The sequence below is a fragment of the Sitophilus oryzae genome, unplaced genomic scaffold (assembly GCF_002938485.1).
Source record: "Sitophilus oryzae breed Bouriz unplaced genomic scaffold, Soryzae_2.0 scaffold_465_pilon_pilon, whole genome shotgun sequence".
Taxonomy (NCBI): Eukaryota; Metazoa; Arthropoda; class Insecta; order Coleoptera; family Curculionidae; genus Sitophilus; species Sitophilus oryzae.
The window spans coordinates 4747220-4770568 of record NW_022147046.1 but is presented as its reverse complement, the minus strand read 5'-3'; the positions used below and the strand labels follow the sequence as shown (position 1 = coordinate 4770568).

At 31.7% G+C, this 23349-nt stretch overlaps 3 protein-coding genes across 3 annotated transcripts in view; 1 reads left to right on the top strand and 2 right to left on the bottom strand.

The window, feature by feature from the left end:
• Positions 1-23349, top strand: part of LOC115885936 (pyruvate dehydrogenase [acetyl-transferring]-phosphatase 1, mitochondrial) — a 175094-nt gene that overhangs the window by 118676 nt on the left and 33069 nt on the right. The window lies entirely within an intron of this gene.
• LOC115885939 lies at positions 1815-10857 on the bottom strand. The gene is made up of 2 exons (XM_030904972.1): positions 10779-10857; positions 1815-2454 (listed from the first exon to the last, which is right to left on the bottom strand). Exons 1-2 carry the CDS (start codon positions 10800-10802, stop codon positions 1969-1971), a joined length of 510 nt encoding a protein of 169 aa, XP_030760832.1. The 5' UTR covers positions 10803-10857; the 3' UTR covers positions 1815-1968.
• On the bottom strand, positions 17533-19839 carry LOC115885942. The gene is made up of 2 exons (XM_030904977.1): positions 19687-19839; positions 17533-17934 (listed from the first exon to the last, which is right to left on the bottom strand). Exons 1-2 carry the CDS (start codon positions 19708-19710, stop codon positions 17596-17598), a joined length of 363 nt encoding a protein of 120 aa, XP_030760837.1. The 5' UTR covers positions 19711-19839; the 3' UTR covers positions 17533-17595.

The window sequence follows — 23349 nt, the reverse complement described above, 5'->3', positions numbered from 1 at the left end:
AACGGCCGCATGTGTTCGGTTCCCCGTCTAAATATACTGAATTCCATTCGTTCGCTCGTTCGTTCGTTCGTTCGGATAATGAATACGCACCTTAATGTTGTGTAGATAATGAATGGTAGGGAACCCTTCGTGCGCGAATTTTTCTTCGCGTCCGACTAATTTTTTTTTAACGAAATTTATTATAAGCGGATGGGTTTGTAAATATTATTGCTTGCATTATTAAATCATTTTTCAGGTGTTCGATATTGTTGTAGTTGCCACGATATATATCATATTTCAAAAATCCCCAAAATCAAAAATCCAAACGGATAAATCCGGGAATCGGGGAGGCCATCTTATGGATCCATTGGTTCCAAGATCTACATATAGCGGTAGAGAGTTAAGTTTGCTTAATTATATAAAGAATTTATTTTAGTTGCTTCCAAAATAAAACAAGAGACAGATGGTAGTATACTTTTAATAATTTTTTAGTTTCTTTTATTATCAATCATGGCCTACTAATAAATGTGATCTTTTAATAAAACCTTTTAAATATTGCAGTAAGTAAATATGAAAATAAATATAGAGTGATATATATTTTTGAGAAGCTTATGGCAAGCCAGATCATATAATTTATAAATATACAGGGTGTTCTATTTAAGAAAACATAACTTTAGTTCATATTTTTAAAAATGTTCTTTTCAAAGAATAAAAAATGCCACTGTATTCTACGTAAAATTTTTAACAATAAACAGTTTTCACCTTCTCGATAGCTTTAACAATAACAGAGATACAGGGGGTGTCCCAATTTGCAAAACTTTCAAAAAGACCCTGTAGCTCAGAAACGAACAGGGCTATGAAAATTTTGTTTACGGCATCTTCCGTTTGACAAAAAAGTGGGACAGGTTTGTGCAAACCCCACCCTTCTACGGATCTAATAACAGAAATACCGTGTGATTTCAACCAAAATGGGACACCCTTACACTCAAATGCAAAAGTGTTATATTTTTGTTATTTTTAGCCCTATTTTTATGAATTTTTTAGCAAGCTGTAGATATAATTATATCACCTTTTATTCGTAAACTCAGTTTTTATAAACTTTATTATTAGGCATATTATATAGGGTTAATCGAGGGGTTATTTTTTACCCTAACTTTAAAACACCCTGTGCAATAATTTCGTGTGTAAATTTTCCTAAAATATAATTTTACGGTCAGAACCATGTCTCCTGAGCATTTTTTTTTGGGGTCATGTCAATACATGCTTTGGTTAATTTTTAAAAGCGAAATAAGGTTGCCACCAACAATTGGCAATTTTTTCAATTATCATTTCTTTTTTGAAGTTATTTTTCAATGTGACAAGGCGGCTTTGGTGATTATTGTGAATTATATACTACTATGAACTCTGCCCATCATGTTCGACGTTTGGCAAATGGTTGGTAGGAGAGTAACAGGTCGCGAATCAGGACAAGCTTCGTTAAATGAACTTCGCTTGGTTTTTAAAAATATAGAATATAAAATAATTTTTCTTTATTTTTTTTAATGGTAGTATATTATTTTCTCGGTAGATGGAGAAATATAAACTAAACATTTTTTATATTTAGAGTGTTTCAAAACGGTTCGCAGATATTCGCGGTTTTATATTTCATAGAACATGGCATTTTTCACAGTCCATTTTTATCAAAGCCACCCAGTGATTTTTTATCCGTTGAAAGAGCCATATGAAATAATACTGCGTGTATCTGCAAAACCATTAAAAATTTTGAAATACTTTTTTTAATTTTTAGAAAACGGAATTTCAAATAAAAAATAATAATTTTTACATAAAAAAGTCTTTATTAATTATAAGGAAACACTGTATAATACTGTCAAATTTATATATTTATATAATAAAAAAAAGTCGTCGCACACTGCCTCTCTGACACTAATATACAAAATCTTTTCTTAAAATACACTGTGGTAGCACTCGCAATAATCTAAATTACTCAGTTCAAATAACAAGGCCTTCTATTATAGTAAAAATGGAATCTACGACAGTTTGTACCCCTATGATCACAGCCGATGTAACATTAGTTGTGGTAAAGTTAAAAACTCCGATAGTCGTATTCGCTACGGTTAAAATAGTCGATACACCCTCTACCACAAAGTACAGAACGGGTATGGTCTGAACCGTACTTGCCAATGTGTCAAGGTATGTAATGACAGGTGTCAGAATACTCGTCACAAACTCCGATATGTTGATGTCTGGGATGAACGAGGCTATTAATGCACCTATACCGACGATGGCGTTATCAACTGCTGTCTGGATATTTAGTATGGAGTAATATCCAAGTCTGAGTGTGAGTGCTTGTAATGATATGTCACGTGTCACTTGATCTGGTACTGCGTTTTTGATGAGTTTTTTAATAGAGGAATCTAGGTTGTTGGGTTGGTTTATATCTGATGCCATAGAGAGGAACATCCCTAGTGTTATAACCTGAAAATACGACAAGAAGATTCATTTGAAATATTCCAAACAAAAACTACAAAATTAATTTTAAACTTTATACTTTTATTTTTATTGACTTACAAATGGTGGTCCGAACTGTATTCCGGAAACTTTGGCAGCATATTCTGCAGATAGAAATAAATAATAAAGTTTGTATAAACGTATGTCCTAAAATGCTTAATTTCGGAGATACGGGGTATAGAAGTTTAATTTTTATTTCAATTTTTTCCATATAATTTCTGAAGTAACGCCAATATCTGGATGAAATTTGGTGTTTGGGAGTTTTTTGATATGAGAAATTTGGTTTTGATGTCAATATGACCGTAACCACCGCAATAACAAGGCCGGACAGCTTATTCGTGACGTCATCAACTGGAGGCCTAAACTTTGATTGCATTTGATACACTTTATACCTATATAATGGATATAAACTTTAATTGCACCGAATTTTTAATAAATAATAATTAAACATAAAATTTAAAAAACATCAGATTGATATCCCACCTCACATTATCCATCGTCATTGTATTTTTTTATGCTGTAAGTGTGTCTAAGTTTCTTTTATTTCCCTTTCCAAGTCTATCATTATTTTTTAACAACAGTAGTTTTTCAGACGTGTATTTCTAATAGAATTTATGACAATTTTTACAATAACTTTACTTAAACGAAATTTTAATAATGGTGTTATTACTTTTAATGTAATTCAAAGATATTTTTGATAAAAATATTTTTTTATTGTGAATTTTGAGAAAGTCCTCGTGGCTTTGCAAAACTTTGTTAAAAATTATATATTCAAATAAAGCTATATTAGTTATTTCATCTTTTGGAAACCCAAGACTGCCTTTAGTAAGGTTTTTTATAAGTGAATTTTGTTCAATGTTTGTTGTGTTGTCTGAGAATGTTAAATTATTTTTAGGGACATTAATGACAGAATCTTAAGTTTCTTTTCGCCTTCATATAAATGTCGAACACAAATACTGTACTGACTCCCAGCTAACTGTCTATATTTTCCAAACCTACTTTCAAGAGGATCAGTTTGCAAGTTCTCTAGTAAAACATACCTCATATTTTACTCATTAAAACAATATTTTATTACTTCAAGCTCAACCTGTTACTCAACTCAAGTTAACAACTTTAATATTGATAAAAGTTAGAATTTTTTTTTATTTTCATCGAATTTGAAAGAATTTAGTAAATAACAAGCATGACTAATAATTTGATCAGTATTAACATCATGGTTCGGAAAACTACATGTTACTCTTAAAAACTACATAAACTACATTACATGTAGTGATGTAGTTAATCGATGTAGAGGGTGTGTAGAGTTTATGTAACTTTCAAATATGAAAGGTTTGAGGTGAGGTAAAAGATAAGTAAAAGCTTTAGAAAATACATAGAAATATATTTGAGAAAACAGAAGAAATATAGCTTTAAATATAATATTCGCATCTTATTATTTAGACCCCTCATAAAGCGGAAAATTATTAAATTGATGACCATATTATAAATCAGGTTGAAAAATGTCGTATGATCGAGAAAAAAAACGGCGTCTAGTTGACTTGGAAATGATGATCGATGACATTCCCCATATAATTTTACATATAAAATGACAACGATCTTCATTTCATAGCCATCGCTGACGCCGCGCCGTTTTGTTTTTTCTCGGTCATTTAAAAACTCGAAAAAAGACATTTTAAAACTTCGAAATATATCTGGTGAGTGAAAAAAGATCCACAATTTGAACTTTTATCGGGTAATTATCAACGCTGCTAAATAGAGTTGAGCCTCCAGTTGGTGACATCACGAGATTTTTACGTCACAGCTGTCCAGCTTTGTTATTACGGTGGTTACGATATGACTCCTATTGTAGGGAGCGCCAAATGTGTTTTAACTGGTTTAAAGTGTAATAACTTTTTGTCCGTACCTGTAAGAATAAGTAACTAACTACTACTGAGTTACGCACAACCATTCTCAAGATATTTAGAATGAAAATAGTCAATACATGTCATTGATAAAAAAAACACGTTGAGTAGATAGTTATTTGACTGAAACGATAAATTTGGGAACTTTTTACTTTTTTTAAATTAATCATAAATTTTTCTTCGAAAAAATTATGATAAAACAGTTTCTGTTGAACTTTTGACACAAAAACAATTCACATTGATATGTAGTTGGCGATCTGTACAAGTAGGAGTCATATTTACATCAAAATCAGATTTCTCTCAAAAACACCCCGATACAAATTTGGATCCAAACATTGGCGTTACTGCAGAAATTATTTGGGAAGAATCGAAATAAGAATGAAACTTCTACACCCTGTATTTCCGAAACTAAGCATTTTAGGACATACATTTATACGAATTTTACTTACTTTATCTACAAAATATGCAGCCGAAGTTTCCGGAATACAATTCGGACCACCCTGTATACAGATTAATGTATCGCTGTCTGTTAATAGCCCTCCCCCAACCCTAATTTCAATTATTTTTTAGTAAACCTTATATAAATATAATATAATATACAGGGAGGTCCGCACTGTATTCCGGAAACTTCGGCAGCATATTCTGCATATATAAATATTTTAAAAAGTTCTTATAAATGTATGTCCTAAAATGCTTAGTTTCGGAAATACAGGGTGTAGAAATTTCATTTTTATTTCGATTTTTTCCAAATAATTTCGAAAGTAACGTCAATATTGGGATGAAAATTGGTGTCTGGGAGTTTTTTCACATGAGAAATTTGATTTTGATGTCAATATGACTCCTCTTTGTAGAGGGCGCCATCTACATGTATTTTAACTGTTTTGAAGAGTAATAACTTTTTGTCCGTACCTGTATAAAACTACTGTGTGAAAAAATATACATTTCCGTGATTTTTTACGTAAAAAATGTCTCTTGGTAAAAATCGCTATGAGCAACCGTTCTCAAGATATTTAGAATGGGAACAATCAATACATGTCATTATTGACAAAAAATAAACATGTTAAGTAGACAGTTATTTGACTAAAATGAATAATTTGCGAACTTTTTATTTTTTTAAATTAATAATAAGTTTTTCTTCGAAAAAATGATGATAAAACAGTTTCTATTGAACTTTTGGCACAAAAACATTTACATTTTATGATTTCAGTCTAATAACTATTTAGTCAACATGTTTAATTTATGTCAATGATGACAGGTATTGATAATTTCGATTCCAAATATCTCGAAAACCATTACTCATAGCGATTTTTACCAAGAGACTTTTTTACGTAAAAAACGTCGTAAATAAATATTTGTTTACTCAGTAGTTTATACAAGTACGGATGAAAAGTTATTACTCTTCAAACCAGTTAAAAAATATGTAGGTGGCGCCCTCTACTAGTAGGAATCATAATGACATCAAAATCAAATTTCTCATGTCAAAAAACTCCTAGACACCAATTTTCATCCAAATATTGACGTTACTGCAGTAATTATTTGAAAAAAATCGAAATAAAAATGAAACTTCTACACCCTGTATCTCCGAAACTAAACCTTTTATAATATACATTTATACGAACTTTTTTACTTATTTTTAAGTTTCCGGAATACAGTTCGGACCACCCTGTATATCAACCTTAATTCATAAACTCAGTGTTTGATAAGGTTTAGTATTTGGCTTATTATACAGGGGTAATCGAAGGGTTGTTTTTTACACTTACTTTAAAAAGACACCCTCTGAAATAATTGTGTGAGTAAATTTATCTCTTGTGCATTTTGTTTTTTGGCTCATGTCATTCATGTCAACACATGTCTTAGGGTACGAACATAGTGGAGGCAGGTTTCTGCTTTCCGGCAACCAGCGCCGTCTCTGGGGACCTATTCTTGACCACATATCGCTCACATCTCGCATCTCCGAAAAAGCCATATAACAATACACGTGATGCGTAACTTTGCGTATATGCCGTGTATTGTTATATGGCTTTTTCGGAGATGCGAGCAGGGTTCGGAAGTAGTTAATTAAGAGGAAATTTACCTGATTAACTAACCTAACCTAACCTAACCATATCCAAACGTCGCCCCCCCGCGCCGGCGCGGCGCCGCACATAGGGGTATTTGGTCTATAAACCTGGCCAAAAGTGAAATATTTTTATTTTCATTTTTTATCTTAACTGAATACAAGTCTATAAATACTAAATGTAAGCACATTTATTAGCTTTTTTTAAGTCGTAAGTTGACTATCAAATAAATAATATATTTCAATTATAAGTATGAATTATCTTGAGTGTATTCTGAATATTTCTAAGATTATAAAATAGTGGAATTGTTTATAGTGCTTTTTTGCAAATTGTTTATAATTACTGTCATGATGGATACAGAGCCAGCTGTCAAGTCCTGTTTTTATGCCATATTTTTTATTTGGAAACGTTTCCTTCTATTCTATTTCTCTATAATGTTTTATATTTAAAAAATCAGAGGCATTTTTATAAGGTGTAAGACTATTCGGCAATATTCCGCATGGAAATTAGTATCCGTTCAATGCTTAAAGTCTCCAGCTTTGGAATATGTACAAAAAATCTTGCCAATATTTGTCACTGCCAAAAAAAAAACATTGATTTAAATAGATTCTTAAAGGAAATAGTCTTTACCCTATAACACCCATCCTCGCTCAAATATCGTCTATAATATACAAATTACTTTTCTTTGTTCTAGCATCCTCATCCAATTGCTTGGTTTTGCACCAGAATGGCCCTATTTGATCGGTGGAAAGGGTTTCAGAATAGAGGAAAAAATATTGTGTAGGAAAAACAAAATGAGGTTCCATATTAGCACCCTCTCCTCTAATAATTAATTTTACTAGCAAAAAAGCAAAAAAATCATAAAACATAATTTTGGCCAACTTTTAGTTCTTAATACCCTCTGTGCGCCGTCGGCGCCTGCAAAAGCAGAAATAAATAAATGTTCGTTCCGGTAAAAGCGAGAACGCCGATGAACGCTGGTTGACGGCTCCTACCTGCTTTCACTGTGAACTAGCCGATTTGATAACACGCTTTATTTTTTCAAGGTTATAAGCGCGAGGCGGCGCGGCGCGGCGCTACTATGTAACCATATACAGGGTGTCCCAGAAATACGTGCAAGTATTTTAAGTTAACTGGTAGTATAGTTCAACCCCAGAAACACACCGATGAGGTGTTTTTTCTAAATATTTTTAAATATAGGAGAGGCAAGTGCAATTATCCGTTTGGCTCAAGACAGGGAGGAATTCCGATTGATGGCCGCCAACCTCCGATGAGGAGAAGGCACATGAAGAAGGTTCTCAAAATTTTTGCAAAAAATCATTTTTTTTGGAAATTTTCAAAGTAAAATAACTCCGTTATTTTGGACTTATTTGGAAAACGATAAAGAGAAAATATGTTTCTTTTATCTAGATCTACCACCCTTTAAAATACTTGCACTTATTTCTGGGATACCCTGTTTATAACAATACACGTGATGCGTATACGCAAAGTTGCGAACGATGTCAAGAATAGGTACCCAGATTGGCGCTGGCTACCAGAAAGCGGCAAACCTGCTTGCACTGTGTTCGCACACTTAGTTAATTTTTGACAGCGAAATGAGCAATACAAAATATTGGGATATTTAATAAGTTTTTTTCTTTTGTATACTTAATATTACAGTTGTTTTCTTTCATATGGTTAGTTTTGTTACGATTATTAACCACTTAACTTGACATTACAGCGATAATCACAAAAGCCACCTCGTCATTTAAAAAAAGTATCAAAAAGTAGATAATGTTAATTGAACAAATTGCAAGTTGTAAGTAGCACGCTAATTTCGCTCTTAAAAATTAACCAATGTTATAATGTTTTGGTCGAAAAATTAATTTTAGGAAAATTTGCTCTTACAAAATTATACTAAAATTTATAAAAACCTGAGTTTACGAATTGATGTTGGTATATTTATATACATTTGCTAAAAAAATCGTGAAAATAGGGTTAAAATATTAAAAAATAACAATAGTTTCTTGTATCTGAGTCGTTTTTTTGTATCTTAGTATAATTCCACACCAGAACGTTTACAGAAAAATTTGTTTTTTCTTTTTATTAGAACTGAAAATTCTTCCTTTTATTCCCGTTATTTGAGATTTTAGCCGGAGAGCTGGCGACATATTTAGAGAACAAATAAAGTTTAATAACTGGTGAACCCAGAATCCTAAGTCTGGCTGGGGGTCGGGGGTATTTCGCTACTGCGTAACCCATAACATTTGCAAAAAAATAAATCCAAAAAACATTCTTTAGGCAACTTGAAGTTTGTTTATTTTTAAATTTTAGCATCTATTTAACCCAGAAATAAGTGTGCCAGACTTTTTTTCGGGTTTAAAGTGTAACCAGACCATTCCAAATATGTTTAATTATTATACCTGGAAAACATATAGGCATTCTAAAACTTTTACAGCGTGTTTATTAGATGATATTAAAAAATATGTGTTAATTGCCAGACGAATTCAATGGGATTTAATACTTGCCAGACGCGAATAAAGATTTTAAATGAGCGCGACAAAAAAGTCTTATTAGTATCTATAAGCGCGAGAAAGATAATTTATTGAGACCCATCGGCAGCCGATGCGGCTGACGTAACAGTATTTTGGAGTACTTTAAATTTTCATAAAAACATTTTTTTTTCGGTTTCATTCATATTTGCAGGCTTTTAATTTCGAGATTATTTTCTTGGAATTCAGTTACCATGTAACAAATATGTATTTATAAATTAAATATTGACGTGCATAGTGTAAATAGTTTAGAATAATTACTGCAAATAAATATTTTAGTAACTACTAATTTCGCTACTAACTACTAAATCACAATGGATAAAAAACATTTAAGTTGTGTAGTTTGTAAAAAAGTTACTAGTGACAAAGTTATTGTTTTTGATGAAGGCAGACTACAAAAATGTTTAAAATTTGTTTAAAATTTAAAGAAGTGGTTTTATCAGAAAACGTAGTCCCGACAAAAGGGTACCATGTACAGTGCTAAAAAAATAAGTATTCTGGAATTTTATTAAAGTACCATTGTTAATCTTTCTAAATAGATTCAAAAGTAAGTAAAAGTGCTTTACTTTTATGCTTAGGCGTTAAAATGACTTTTTTATATTCAATAGTCAATCAAGTCGCAAAAATTAATAATAATATAACATGTCACAAAAATATAATAATAATTATACTTTTGTGACGTTTGAAAAAGGGCAACGGCCCAGCTACGTCGAAACACCGGTTCCCATTAGAACACCGAAGTTAAGCGACGGAAGGCGATGCTAGTGGATGGACGGGTGACCGGTTCGAAACTTTGCATCGTGCTGTTGTCCAAGGGAAAAGTGTAAAATCTATTGATACACACTGCTCATTCACGCCGGTTCAAGGCCGGATGAGATCGGATATCTCGTGAGTAAGAGTTAATTTAGACACTTCCTAAGTCGGTAGGCCATTGACCATGATATGGCCGGGGACCGCGGTTCGGATTCCGCGTAAACAAAGTAGGTCCCGTCCAGTTTAGCCATTGCAGCAGAAAGGAGACGTTAACTTGAACCTCACACGTTTGAAAAAAATATATATTTTATATTATGCTAATTTTTAAATAATTATTCGTCTTTTTATTCTTTCAGATACAAAATACTTAAATTAAAAAGTCTTCTTATTGAAAGGATTTCAATCATAAATTTTTATTAAAAAATGTTTCTTTTTATTTATTCAATATTAGTTAGTTTTTTTTTAAGTTTTTACGACTCCAAAATGCTGTTACGTCAGCCGCATCGGCTGCCGACCGGGTCTCAATAAACTATCTTTCTCGCGCTTATAGATACTCATAAGACTTTTTTGTCGCGCTCATTTAAAATCTTTATTCGCATCTGGCAAGTATTAAATCACATTGAATTGGTCTGGCAATTAACACATATTTTTTAATATCATTTAATAAACACGCTGTAAAAATTTTAGAATGCCTAAAGTGTGTTTTCCAGGTATAATAATTAAACATATTTGGAATGATCTGGTTACACTTTAAACCCGAAAAAAAAGTCTGGCACACTTATTTCCAGGTTAAATAGATGCTAAAATTTAAGAATAAACAAATTTCAAGTCGCCTAAAGAATGTTTTTTGGATTTATTTTTTTGCAGATGTTATGGGTTGCGCAGTAGCGAAATACCCCCAACCCCCAGCCAGACTTAGGATTCTGGGTTCACCACTCAATAAACTATACATTTTTAGTTATTCTAGCTTGCCTAAAATATGTTCTCTAAATATGTCGTCAGCTGTTAGGCTATTTGAAAAAAGGTATTCGGATTTAAGTAGTACTTACCAAAATAACTATTCTGAGATACATTTTAATATGATAGCTCTATCGTTTTAAATACGACTGCGTTTAAGAATGATTAGAAGATATTTTTATATTAAGCATAAAGGTTAAATTATATTAAGCAGGAACTATTCCAATGTTAGGTAAATATAAGAGATTAAATTATTAAATTTTATTTATTGCTGCTTGTTTGGATGGAGAGTAAATGAATAACGTACTAATTTAGGAAAAATAATTATTGTTTAAATATTATTTTTACTTCTGTTAAATGTAAATTAAATTGTGTGAAATAATGTCTTGGTGGGTATATCGTAGTTAGTGAAAAGAAAGAATTTTTTTTTGTTGTGTTTATAATCTATGAATACACATTTCTCTTTCTATGACTGTTTTTCAAACTTCTTTCTATTCAAATTCATATCAAAAACTATACAGGGTAAGTCTTAAATAAGTGCAAATATTTTCAGGACTGGTCGATCTAGATAAAAGAAACATATTTTCTCTTTACCGTTTTTCAATACAAGCAAATTATAGAAAAACATCTACATAATCAAATTGTTTCATTTATAGATTCAAATAAACTAATACCTAAATGCCAATCTGATTTTCGTAAGAACTACAGCACTACCACTTATTTACTGAAGCTGGTCAATGATATTAGAACAAATCAAAAAAATAAAAATATGACTTGTCTTAGCTTTACTAGACTTTAGTATACCTGGGCATACGAGACTTTGGGCCTTAAACTGAACATCGATAAAACAAAAATCATGTGCACTCCCCCGGAAAGTCATAACAGCGCTATAAAAATCGGAGAATAACTATTGGAGTATGTATCGAAATTTAATTACCTCGGCAGTTTGATTTCGGAAAAGGCGACTCTGAAATTCGGCACAGAATCAGCAGCGCCTCAAGAGCATTCTGGAAATTAAAAGACGGGGTTTTCTACAATCATGACTTGAGCACAAAAACGAAACTTGCAATGTATCGAGCAGTAATAATCCCCAGCATGTTATATGGAAGCGAAACCTGGGTGCCGCACAGTGCTTCGTCCCATGGACAAAAATCGAAAAAAAAGTTAGAATTTACTAATATCTGAATATGTAATTTTATACTTATAGCAATGTTCAACCATCCTGTATATTATTTTTCATAATTCATAAACAGCGTTTTTTTATTAGCAAATATTTTCACTAAAAATAAATTTTGCGATCATTATCTTATATCAATGAAACAACATTTATAGTAGTTCTGTATATGGAGTTAAACGTAAACGAGTTAGTACGTACTTAATTGAAAGCCACTATGGATATTGTTAAACAAGGTATGTACTTTAAATTTATTTCTAAACAAGTTCGTGATTGTTTAGTTTTTATTTATTTTTTAAAATGATTCTTAAATGGCTTTAAAAATTTTACGTTTTCAAACTTCAAAAAGGCATTTAAAAAAAACATATCAAAACATATCGTATTTATTGAATATTTTTGTTGTCATATTCATACACTTTTAATTTTTGTATAGTTCACCTGCGTCTGCTTGCGACGAACTTTATTTTATAATACTTTTCAGATGGAGTAAAATTGATAAGCAATGCCGATCTGGTTAATACTTGGCTTGACCATAAGGACAAGAACTCAAAATTATTTGTATTTCAAAAAATGTGTTCTTTATTAGATATTGATGAACATTCCAGTCAAATGAGACCATTTGTGCCTGAAAAAGCCCACTATTTTGGAGCGAAACGTCGCATAAAAAAGTTTCCATCTTTCAATTTATTATAAAACCTCATACCCAAGAAAACGAAAAAATAATATATTGATATGGTCTATTAAAGAGGTAACTATTAACATCCGAACCCCTCATACCAACAAAAAGAACAGTAACAACGCGAAAAAGTAACATAGAAAAAACATGTACAGAAATATCTTATATGTGAGGATATTTCATCTACCTGTGAGTAGTTACGATCTATGCATTTTGTTGTCCTAAAGTAAATTTATAGTATCTTACGTTTTTTTTAATTAAATATAGCATTAATGTTTCTTTTCATTAAAGAAAAACATTTTTATCTTATATTGGCTTATATTGTAGGAATCATGTTCTAATGATATTCCAATTATTTTTTATCACAGGGATTTATTTAATACTTACACCGTTTTCATACTATAAATTATTATTTCCTTAGATGAAACACAGCTCCCACATTTATATTATTTATAAGATTTTTTTCATAAACGTGGGACTAAGAACATCATCATTTAGTACAATGAGAGTACTCATCATTTATGTCAAATAAACCTAGTTTGAATAAATTACCTACAATAAAAGAGAAGTTTTGCATTTTTGTCCTCTAGAGCCATATGTTCGAAGCACTGTGTGCCGTACCGTCGGCACACGGGCGCATTAAAGAAGTTGCAACAGAGACACCTTAGACAACTTTTAAGAATCAAATGGTACCACCATGTCTCAAACGTATCAGTCCTTAAAAAAACAAGCTGTGAGAGCGCTGAGGTCATAATTACTAAGTCTCGCTTAAGATGGGCTGGCCACGTATGCAGGATGCAAGAAAACCGCCTACCGAAATCTCTTCTATACGGTGAACTTGTAGAGGGTAAGAGGAAACCGGGTGAACAACTCAAAAGATACAAGGATGTTGTTCATGAAAACTTAAAGGGGATAAGTATGCAGCCATCAGTGGAAGGAAGCAGCGCACAATAGAACACAATGGAGGAGAATTGTAAATTCAGTTAACAGCGACAACCAAACAGTAAAGAGGCACCAAAGTAATGAGATTTTTGAATGTCCGGAGTGCGAAAGAGAGATAACATCACGTATCGGGCTTTTCAGTCACAGAAAACCTCACGACAGGAAACGCCTTGCGTAACCGTCTTTTGATGCATGTCAAATACTTGTCAGCGAGTAATGGCAGTAGTAGTAAAGCATTTGATACTCTAGACCATTCGTTGCTCCTAGCAAAATTACAGTATTTTGGATTTTCAGACGGCTCTTTAGAATTGTTAAAAAACCTTTTAATAGATAGATCACATTGTGTTGTCTTGAAACGGGGAAGTTTAAAACAAAAATCTAGTTATATTCCTATGATTTCTGGGGTTCCTCAGGGATCTATTCTGGGGCCACTTTTATTTTCGTTATACGTAGCTGACATGGATAAGGAAGTACAGTTTTCTAAATTGCAGCAATATGCAGATGATTCTCAAATTTATTGCAAAATAGATATTAATAATTTGGCACAATTTCAGTTAAATTTTAACGACGCGACGATTGTGTTATAGTATTTGGTAGTACTATAAACAAAATTACAAATACGGCTGGTAACATGAGTATCCATATAGATAATGTTGCGGATACCCATTGTTACAGAGACTAAAAATCTTGGAGTCTATTTTGATGCGAAGCTTTCTTTTCAGGCACATATAATTACTAAATTGAAGGCTGCTTATATACGTTTGAAGAATTTTTCGTCTCTTAAGAAATATATACCATCAAAGACTAAGTATCAATTATGTGACACACTTATTTGATCTTTATTTAATTACGGCGAATAAACGCTAGATTCTCTAGAAAAATCCAAATACTTCAAAACTCGTGTCTACGGTTTTCTTTTAACATTCCTTTTTGAGATCATATAACGCCACATCTTAAAAATTTATCTATTTTATCCATGACTAACAGACGACAATTTCATTTAATAACATTTATTTTATCGAATTTAGCCTCCCTATTTGTTCTCATTATTCCACTACGTTGGCCATGATTATTCGACTAGGCAAATGCATTATTTTAAAATCCTCAACACCGAACAGCTAACTTCCAAAAATCTTTCAGTTTCATAGCGCCACATTTGTGGAATAATATTTCTAATAACTTTTAAATTTTAATCCTTTACAGATTATAAAAAAACAAATTAAAAATCATTTACTCTAAATTCGTAAAAATTATAATTTCTTTGACTGATTTGTGAGGTTCTTATTCTTCTGATATGCCCGTCATTGGTTGCTGTTCCGGTTTTTACACTGTTTCGTTATGCCTCTCTGCTTATCTCCGCTCATCCCTGCTAAAATTATATTTTCACTTTTTTTATCTAATTTCTGTTTATTTTTATAATTTAATTTATTTCTATTTTATTTTTGGGGTCGCACCACTCTGACACTTTGTGTCTTTGTATCGGTTTTTTAATCGCGGTGCGATCCCTTTAGACGCAGAATTTATTAAGGATAATTATTAATCTGTAAAACTTAATGGGGTCTAATAAAAAAATTTGAATTTGAATTTGAAAAAAGAGTCCAAAATAATCGAGTTATTTTACTTTCAAAATTTGTATAAAAATAATTATTTTTTTTTAATTTTAAGAACCACTGGATCTTTTCTGGATTTTTTTTGTAAATTTAATCTACTACCTATGTTGCCATATTATCAAGAAATTATGTTAACATTGAAAATGTTTCTGTTATCCTATATAAGGGAGCCCAAATCGAATTAAAATGCTACATTTGCTACACCATGACGTCATCACGCGTATACGTATAGGAAATCTCGGCACGGCGGCGGCAGTCGGACATCGCTAATTGTTTATTGATATATCTTTATTAGTTTAAAAGCAAAAAATATGGGGTTTGCTTTGTTACCTTGTCAAGACATAAGCGAAACTTATAAATTGTTTCTTTTTTTCATTTAGGCCTTCGTTTTTCGTTAAATGAAAGTTATATTTAAAAAAGTCCATTTTTAAACCAAATTTTCGCATGATTGAAATGAGTTATTCATGTTTAAAGTTTTTTTCGGTCATAAGCGCTAATGGAAATGTTTTTTTTGTAAATAATTATAAAAAATTACTCCCTACGAAGACTTTATTTTGTACTGGATCAAAAAATAAGTATTTGTTTTTTCTATACGGTAGTATTAATATATCGATTTTTAATGATAGTGCCCTTTTTCCCGTTCTAATTTTGTACTACTTTTGGAATAAGGATCCCCATATCACGTACTTGTACTTCCTTCCCTGAAAAATTCAGCTTGTGACACCGAAGTGGGATACATATATAAAAGCTCAAAGGGTTTTTTTGTTACATCCATCCCGCCGAAACCGCCTCAACAATCTTGATGATTTTTTTTTTAAATGAAAGGTATATATGTCTAGATTTGTTATGAAGTATGATTATATCGTTTAATCGGTATTTCTTTATGTAAAACGAATAAATATTAAAACATACCTGAAAAACACCTACACAAAATACCTCCAGAAATCAATTATTTGTCATTGTCAATGGTGTGTCAGTTAGATTATAGAGATTATATATCAAGTTTTTAGATATTTTAGGGGTCAGTTCATACCACTAGCTTTAGATACATCAATATTAGCACAAAGGTTCGTTTACAGGACATTAGTGATTAGTGAATTAGTTATGCAAAGCGATTTTAGAAAATTCATCCTCTTAGAGTGTAAAATTATGTCGAACGATTTGTTGTATGAAAATCATTTACTAGAAGAATGAAATTCTACAGAAAGAAGAATAAGAAGAGATTTTTGAAATTCATCAACCAAATGGGTAAAGTTAGTAAAAAATTATATAAACCTTCGTGACCTCTGGATTATACATATAAAAATTTGCACAAAGGATCATTTAAAAAACATGAGTTAATTATTTGGACATAGGAATTTATGAAATTCGTACCCTTAGGGAGTAGAATAGGGAATGAAAGTTTGCTGTACGAAAATGCATTACTATAACATCTAGAAGTATAACATATTATACAAGGGTTTATTTAGTGACATCAATAATATGAACGAAATATTTTTTCTTCAAATCATCCTTCTAGGAATAAAAAATAACATAAAGAGAGTATTAGTGCTCTGGAAAAATAAAATAAAATCAGGGGAGTATATCAAGAAAACGACAATTATATGTCAAAGCTATTTATTTTAGTATACAGTTTATATGGGACCATAGGTAGGGTTCTATCCATAGAGGGTAAATGTCATTTTACTATTTATTATTTTCGAGAGATTTTCTTTTTTGAGATTTTGCAAAATTTCGACTTTGGTTCGAGTTCTAAAACACCCTATATATAATTATTAAGACATAAAAAGCCGTCATAAACTTCGTTATTTAACATTCATCCATAACATTCGTTATTTAAACATATGTATGTAATACACTCATATTAACACTAATCATATTTTTACGTTTTTATTCATCATTTTCAATGCCCCCGCAGTTGCATCTTTGTAAAGGACTGTGAATTTTTTTTAACTAAAAACTAAAAAAAATCAAATTATTCCAAATTTTGACCTCATAGACGTGTTTTTGGGGTCGAAATATATTACCTATATAAGCTCTAAAACAAATAAATCATTTAATTACTAAAATATTAGTTATTAAATTAAAAATAAAAAGTAAATTATTAAAAAATGATATAATAAATATATTGTTTCTAACTTTTAAATTAAAACTCATCTCATAAATCCATCACAATCTGGCAGCGCTATCGCCATCGCTTGTCACTCAAAGTTTATCACGTGCCTCGGAAATTGTTTTGCAATTACCATATGTTGCCATATTATCAAGAAATTATATTTTTTAACTAAAAACTAGCTCTGTCTTAGTTTCGTCGAAACAGTTATCGTTACATTACGTGTTACATTACACACGTCTGGACTCGGCTTAACAGATAATCTATTTGATACAAGAGGAAAGACATGGAACGTAGAAGGGGTATATTTATTCGAAAGGAAACAAAATGATTTTAGGTAAATGTTTATTCTGAATTATAGCATTAGTCGAGCTTTCTCCCCGATATTAGGTAATCAACTTGACAACAGACTAATTATAAAGTTGATTATTGCCAATACTACAGCAATCACCAATATGATAGGTGCAAATTGCAATATACCCGCAATACCGCTAATGAATTGTAGCACGGTAGTTATAACATTAATGATGATTATAATTTGTTGCACAACTGTACTGGCTGTAGAAATTGCAGTTGTAACCGTAGAAAATGTTGAATTTAATAAGCTAAGAACATCTGATACTATTCCCCTCTGCAGGTCATCAGCTTGTAGACTTTTTAGTAGGGCAGCTACAGGTACGTCTTTTTGTAGGTCTCCATAGACGCAGGTGAGGCTCACGCTCAAAATTGCAGCCTGGAGAAAAGGAAAATAAATATATTTAAACCATATTGAATAGTTCTATTACAGCTGGGGTTGGAACCTTTGATATTAGAAGCAAAATAAAATACTAATTCACCACAATACACCAAAACACTTTAGTTTTGCACTGGACGTGCGTTTTTCTAACTGTATTAGCATGATCAGCAGATGACTAAATCTCTGTTTTAATGTTAACATAGTTAGCGAAACAAACATCCGGTTCCTGACTAAAAAAGTAATGTATGTTGGTGTATTGTGATGAATTAACCTCCAATATTAAATAATGTTTGTTTTAAATATTTCCTTTTAGCAATACCATCATTTTTCGCCACATTCCAAAAAAAAATATCTTAGGTGTTTATTTATAATATGGACACAAATATTTTTGAAGGGACATAGATAAAGAAACCAACATAAAAATTAACCATACTTAGTAGTTATTTGCTTAAGGTGAAAACTGTTGATATTCTGATTTACAATGGTGAACATCAAATGTACATAAGCACAATGTTTAATTTGCATAAGTCTATCATTACCAAAACGATTTCCAATTTCAACACTCGCAATTCCTTAAAGACTATTAAAAAAGAGGTCGGCCAAGGAAAACAACGAGAAAAATTGAAATGATAATTAAAAAATCGCCTTAACTAATCCGCATAAATCGGCAAATCAAATTTTGAGTGAACTCCCTGGTGTCAATATAAGCTCTAAGGCCATCCATAGAGGACTAAGGGAAGCAGGATTATTTAGCAGAAGAGCAGTCAAAAAACCACTCATCAGTAAGAAAAATCAGAAGGCCCGACTTACCTTTTTAAAAAATATTTGCACTGACTGGACTCGACGAATGACTGGAAAAAGGTCCTGTTTTTAGATGAAAGCAAATCCAATATATTTGGATCCGATGGCATATCGTGGATACATCGCCCAGAAGGGAAAATATTTGATCCAAAGTATACCAAGGCTACTGTAAAGCATGGTGGTGGATCTTGCATAGTGTAGGGATGCTTCTTGGGCTATGGCATGTAATAGAAGGAACAATGGATCGATTTATGTATTTGGTCATCTTAAAGAAAATGATGATTCCGTTTGCTGATGATAATTTGTCTTCAACCTGGATATTTCAGCAAGATAATGATCCATCAATCGAAAGTCTCATAAGAATGGTTTTTGTCTGAACAAATTAGGGTTATGGACTTTCCTGCCCAAAGTCCAGACCTTAGCCCTATTGAAAACCTGTGGGAGGAACTAGATCGCCGGGTAAGACGAAGTCACATTAGCAATAAGAAAGATTTGATAAGAATTTTGAAAGAGGCCTGGAATTCCATTGAATCAGATACCATAAGAAAAGTATTGGACTCCATGCCAAAGCGATGTCGTGAAGTTATAGCTAATCACGGTTACTCTACCCATTATTAATTTTATTAGGTTAGCAACAACTATGTACTTGTAATTTTTATATTAATTTTTAGTTTCTCTATTTTTGTCCCTATAGTTTTTTATTTAACTGAATAAAATCTTAAGTTTTTGTGAGACATGTGATTATTTTATTTAAATAAGAACTATTTAAGTATCTTTAATTTAAACAATGCATAAAATGGCCTCAGTCCCTGCGTTAACAAAAAAGACAATTTTAAAGTTTCTCTACTTTTGCCCGATAGTGTACATTAAAGCCTGGATTTGACCAACTATAAACAAAGTACTTTGTATATTAAAAGAGTTATTTGGGACAAAGTTTGGAAAACTTACCAACATAAGTGTTTTAAACCCCATTTTTGCGTTGACTTGCTAACGTGAGAACTTTATTGAAACTGATTTACGAAGAGCGATGATCAACGTGTTTATAATAGGGATAAAGACGAATTCCACAAAATACGAACTATTCCAATGTTAAATAAATATTAAAGATAAGTTAATGTTTTCTTTTTCTGTTATTTATGCTGTCAGGAGTGACATGAGAGTTGTAAAAAATCACGTTATTTAGTCGTATATGTTTTTGTATTGCATTATCTATATGTCGACGAAACTTTTTCGTTTTCGATAAATTAAAGAAAAAATAATGCAGTATTTGGTTATTTTCTGTCATTTTTTGGATGGCGTCTGCCGAAATCTTCACTGACTCGTTAGGCAAACTTAAGCTTCATCATATCCACGTAATTTGCATTGTTGATACATTCTTATCATAACTAAAGAGACCTAATTATGTGGCTGTGGATTTGCAATTGATTATAATTTTAATTTATTCGTTGAGCGTTTACGGAAATTTACATACATTTTTGTGACAACACCATAATGTATTCTTAAATATTTAACAAGTAAGAATTAAACATTTCTAAGAATATTTAAATTTAAAAACGGTTATCTTTTGACATTTAAACTATTTTATGAAGCCCCTATTAGCCGATATTTTTCTGGAACCGATCCTTACCGTATCCAAATTTCTCGATGGTTGTGGTTTGAAATTATAAATTACTGTGTGTTGGCTCATCTGATATTAATCAGCACTGGGCAATAGCGAAAATGTATTTTAAATAAAATGAACAAAACCTTAGTCTTTGGGGATCAGCAGCGTTTGAAGTATTGCAGCAACTCTTGTCGAATTTTGCGATACTGTTACAATAATAATTTCAGTATTGTGAAATAGAAAAATAAGGAAAGAAATCCTTACCTCCCATCCTTACATCGAATCGATTTCCTAATAATCAGAGACACAGAACCCAATATAAAGTTATTCATTTACAGAGGGAAATGTTCAGATATTATTCAATCATTATCACATAATAGACAGAATACGCTGATAAGCAAGAACTGCATTATGCGAAAATGTTAGACTCAATACTGTATTGAACGTTCAAGAAAATCCTAATAACCAGACGACCATCAGGCCCCACAAATTGCAATAGAAAATAAAATCAGTTAATATTCAGTATTATGGATACTCACATTTTCTGGTGGACTGTACAGGAATGAACTGAAGATGATCGCGATAGGAGATTACAGTTTTCTGAGCAAATAATGCGTTTACTTCACAATATTACTCTGAATCCAAAGAACATATTTTTTCTGACAATTCAACTTTCACGTTGGATGGCAAGATAAATCCACAAAACTGACGTTATTGGACAAACGAAAATTCACATTGAATGAGAGGAATATACTCAATAGTGATGGGAAAAATCGATTAGAAAACTGTCCAAGTAATATCATTCTATCAGAATCGGCAGAACTTTCCCTTAATATTAGACGTAATTTTTTGACCACTAAATTGATTTGAAAAGCATTCTCTATTCAGGATAATCCTGTTATTCAGTCTGTTACAGAAGCTTATGGGGCATATAATCATTCATTCGGTTTTTGGTTAAGCTATTATGTTTCTTTTCTCATTGAAGGTATTGATCAAATGTTTCCTCATGTTGAAAATATTGATGTAGATTAGGGTGTTTTAGAACACTCTACATGGCGTTCGATTGGGCTTAAACTTCGGATACTACGTATTTTCGGTGACATTGATGTAATATGATGGTACTATGCATATAAAGTGGTACCTTAATATAGTACCATATTACGATACCATTTCCTGGCGTTCGATTGTTCTTAAATTTGGTATACTACGGATCTTCGGTGACATTGCAATATTATGGTACCTTTAAGCATATCGAGTGGTACCATAATATAGTACACTATTATGATATCATCTCCTGGAGTTCGATTGGGCCCAAATTTGGTGTACTTGCGTTTCTTTATAAAGATTTGTTTAATTAATAATTTTAATTTATTTTACGATTTTTAATTTATTGTTCGATGTCGTGACAGCAACTTTTATGCCGAACTAATATATTATTAATTGTACCTGTGTCACTTTTTAAAATCTACCTAGGTCTATATAAATCACGTGGCAAACGGAAGAAATTTGTTATTATAGTATTTTTTAGTCAGTTAACATTTTTTGTACTGCATTTTAATAAATTATTTCCATTATTATTAAACTTATATTTCATTACTAACGTTCCAGCATTAATAAATATCACTATCAATCGCCCTGTGTATTATTAATTTTAAAGGTAATTAAAGGTATTTTCTTAGTTAACATTATAAGGTAGTGTATATTAAAAATGTATATGTTTTGTAATAATATACTTAAAACTATTTTAATAGCCAAAGGAATAATTTATACATATAAGTGTATCTGACAAGAAAAGAAGAATAGAAAGAAACACATACTGCTTTATACACAATAAAAAGAATGGGATGTCAATTCAAGTCTTTTTGAATCTGGCAACTGTGCATATTTAGCCGAGCTACAAGGCCGTCGACGATCCGTCGATCCAAAACCGAAAGTTCAAATTTTCTAATTATATTCTGATTATGATATTGTCGCGCCATCTAGTATTCTAGTTGTGCAATTTTAGCTCTTTCATTTCGAGTATTTTTCTGTTGCGTAGCTAGATATTCTGTGCAGGTAGGGTTCCCAACTTGAGCATCGGCGATTCTGGGACAATTATTTTTAAGCTTTTAAATAATTGAAGCAAGACATTAAATATTAGAAAATAAAATATATTATGTGTGTAGTAGGTACACATTTTTTTAGTTTCCAGGTCCCGGCCAAGGTAAAACTTTCGCCGAGACAAACTTTCTGATTCCTCGTTAATCCCGGCCAAACCGGGACGGTTGGGAACAAGTCTTAAATACACTATTACAGGTCTTAAATACACTATTATAAATGATATCTGAAAATCCCTACCCCTCCCACGTCTGCTAAAAAAATATTCAAGATCAAAAGTCAAAAATATGTTTTTTGCTTTTTTCTCCTAAACGGTAAGCGCTATCGCAAAAGTACCTTAAAAAAATGTTGTAGACCATTAAATTTTCTACAATAATGGTTCTTATACTTTTTTCTTACGAACCACCATTCCTTAACCACAATAGATCGTGGATTAGGCCTACAGGGGAAACCACATTAAAAAAACGTAAAGTGCACTACCTCACAGGTGGTGCGGAAATGTGTGCATATTATGAAAAATACGAGTTTTTCAACTTTTGAAATCGCCATATCTCAGGATGGTGATTGTAGAAAATTTAATGGTCTACAATATTTGTTTAAGGTACTTTTACGATAGCGCTTACCGTTTAGGAGAAAAAAGCAATATTTTTTACTTTTGACCTTGAATAATTTTTTTAGCAGACGTGGGAGGGGTGGAAATTTTTCAGATATCATTTATAATAGTGTATTTAAGACCTGTACCAATTTTGAGCTCCATGCGAATTATTGTTATTTAACCCCCTTTTTTTGTTTATTTTGACTGGGGTATTAAATCTTTTAAAATATTTAAGTCTTTTTAGAAAAAACCCATTTTTTCTTTTTAAACCGTTTGACGGCAGCTAGACAGCTTATAAAAAAACAACACTCAATAC

Excerpts from the sequence above, each read along its gene's own strand:
- LOC115885939 (XM_030904972.1), bottom strand. The coding sequence starts at position 10,802 with ATGTATCTCAGAATAGTTATTTTG. Across the intron at positions 2,455-10,778 it reads ATCTCAGAATAGTTATTTTG|GTTATAACACTAGGGATGTT; the intron begins GTAAGTACTACT and ends TCGTATTTTCAG.
- LOC115885942 (XM_030904977.1), bottom strand. The coding sequence starts at position 19,710 with ATGGGGTTTAAAACACTTATGTTG. Across the intron at positions 17,935-19,686 it reads GGTTTAAAACACTTATGTTG|GCTGCAATTTTGAGCGTGAG; the intron begins GTAAGTTTTCCA and ends CCTTTTCTCCAG.